A 1337-nucleotide genomic window follows, 5' to 3' on the forward strand; every position below is an offset into this window, starting at 1 on the left:
GCCTGCTCACGTCACGTCTGCCAAACCAGAGCCTGCTTCCATCATGTTTGCTACGCCAAGTCCTTTTCACGTCACGTCTGCCAAGCCAGAGCCTGCTCACATCATACATCACACTCAGGAGATTCTTCACAATATGGCCGCCATTGAAGAGCTCCGTTGCAAGATGGCCACCACACAAGAGTCTCTAAACAAAATGGCCGCTCTTCAAGAGTCTCGTCACGTCTCAGCTGATCTTCAAGAGTCTCGTCAGTCCCCGGCCAAGATGTCCGCCACGCCTGAGTCCCCGGCCAAGATGGCCGCCACGCCTGAGTCCCCGGCCAAGATGGCCGCCACGCCTGAGTCCTTGTGAAAATCACTATTTACTTTGACCAACTCTTTGCCTTTAAAATGGCATAATTTCACACACACCATTTAATAGAATCTCATACCTTCTTAACATGTCATTATGTGCTTCCTCTCTTAACACAATCGGTCGATCCATTGACTGATCACTTTTTAGAGACGCAAAGGAAGAAGGAAGGTATGCTGCTTCATATGGTTGTAGACTTTAAGAATGAGAAAGACAAGGGGAATTTAACGCTGAACGCTGAACACGTCTCAGCTGATCTTCAAGAGTCTCGTCAGGCCAAGATGTCCGCCACGCCTGAGTCCCCGGCCAAGATGTCCGCCACGCCTGAGTCCCCGGCCAAGATGTCCGCCACGCCTGAGTCCCCGGCCAAGATGTCCGCCACGCCTGAGTCCCCGGCCAAGATGTCCGCCACGCCTGAGTCCCCGGCCAAGATGTCCGCCACGCCTGAGTCCCCGGCCAAGATGTCCGCCACGGCCGCCACGCCGGCCAAGATGGCCGCCACGCCTGAGTCCCCGGCCAAGATGGCCGCCACGCCTGAGTCCCCTGAGTCCTTGGCCGCCACGCCTGAGTCCCCGGCCAAGATGGCCGCCACGCCTGAGTCCCCGGCCAAGATGGCCGCCACGCCTGAGTCCCCGGCCAAGATGGCCGCCACGCCTGAGTCCCCGGCCAAGATGGCCGCCACGCCTGAGTCCCCGGCCAAGATGGCCGCCACGCCTGAGTCCCCGGCCAAGATGGCCTCCACGCCTGAGTCCCCGGCCAAGATGGCCGCCACGCCTGAGTCCCCGGCCAAGATGGCCTCCACGCCTGAGTCCCCGGCCAAGATGGCCGCCACGCCTGAGTCCCCGGCCAAGATGGCCTCCACGCCTGAGTCCCCGGCCAAGATGGCCGCCACGCCTGAGTCCCCGGCCAAGATGGCCTCCACGCCTGAGTCCCCGGCCAAGATGGCCGCCACGCCTGAGTCCCCGGCCAAGATGGCCGCCACGCCTGA

General features: G+C 61.0%; 1 protein-coding gene across 1 annotated transcript in view; it reads right to left on the minus strand.

Moving 5' to 3' along the window:
* The window catches only part of LOC107669850 (uncharacterized), a 34653-nt gene that overhangs the window by 6569 nt on the left and 26747 nt on the right, over positions 1 to 1337 (minus strand). The window contains exon 8 of the mRNA XM_016462278.1: positions 429 to 543. Coding sequence (XP_016317764.1) covers positions 429 to 543 — 115 coding nt within the window. The remainder of the gene's footprint in view (positions 1 to 428; positions 544 to 1337) is intronic.

The sequence above is a fragment of the Sinocyclocheilus anshuiensis genome, unplaced genomic scaffold (assembly GCF_001515605.1).
Source record: "Sinocyclocheilus anshuiensis isolate Anshui unplaced genomic scaffold, SAMN03320099.WGS_v1.1 scaffold272, whole genome shotgun sequence".
Lineage (NCBI taxonomy): Eukaryota > Metazoa > Chordata > Actinopteri > Cypriniformes > Cyprinidae > Sinocyclocheilus > Sinocyclocheilus anshuiensis.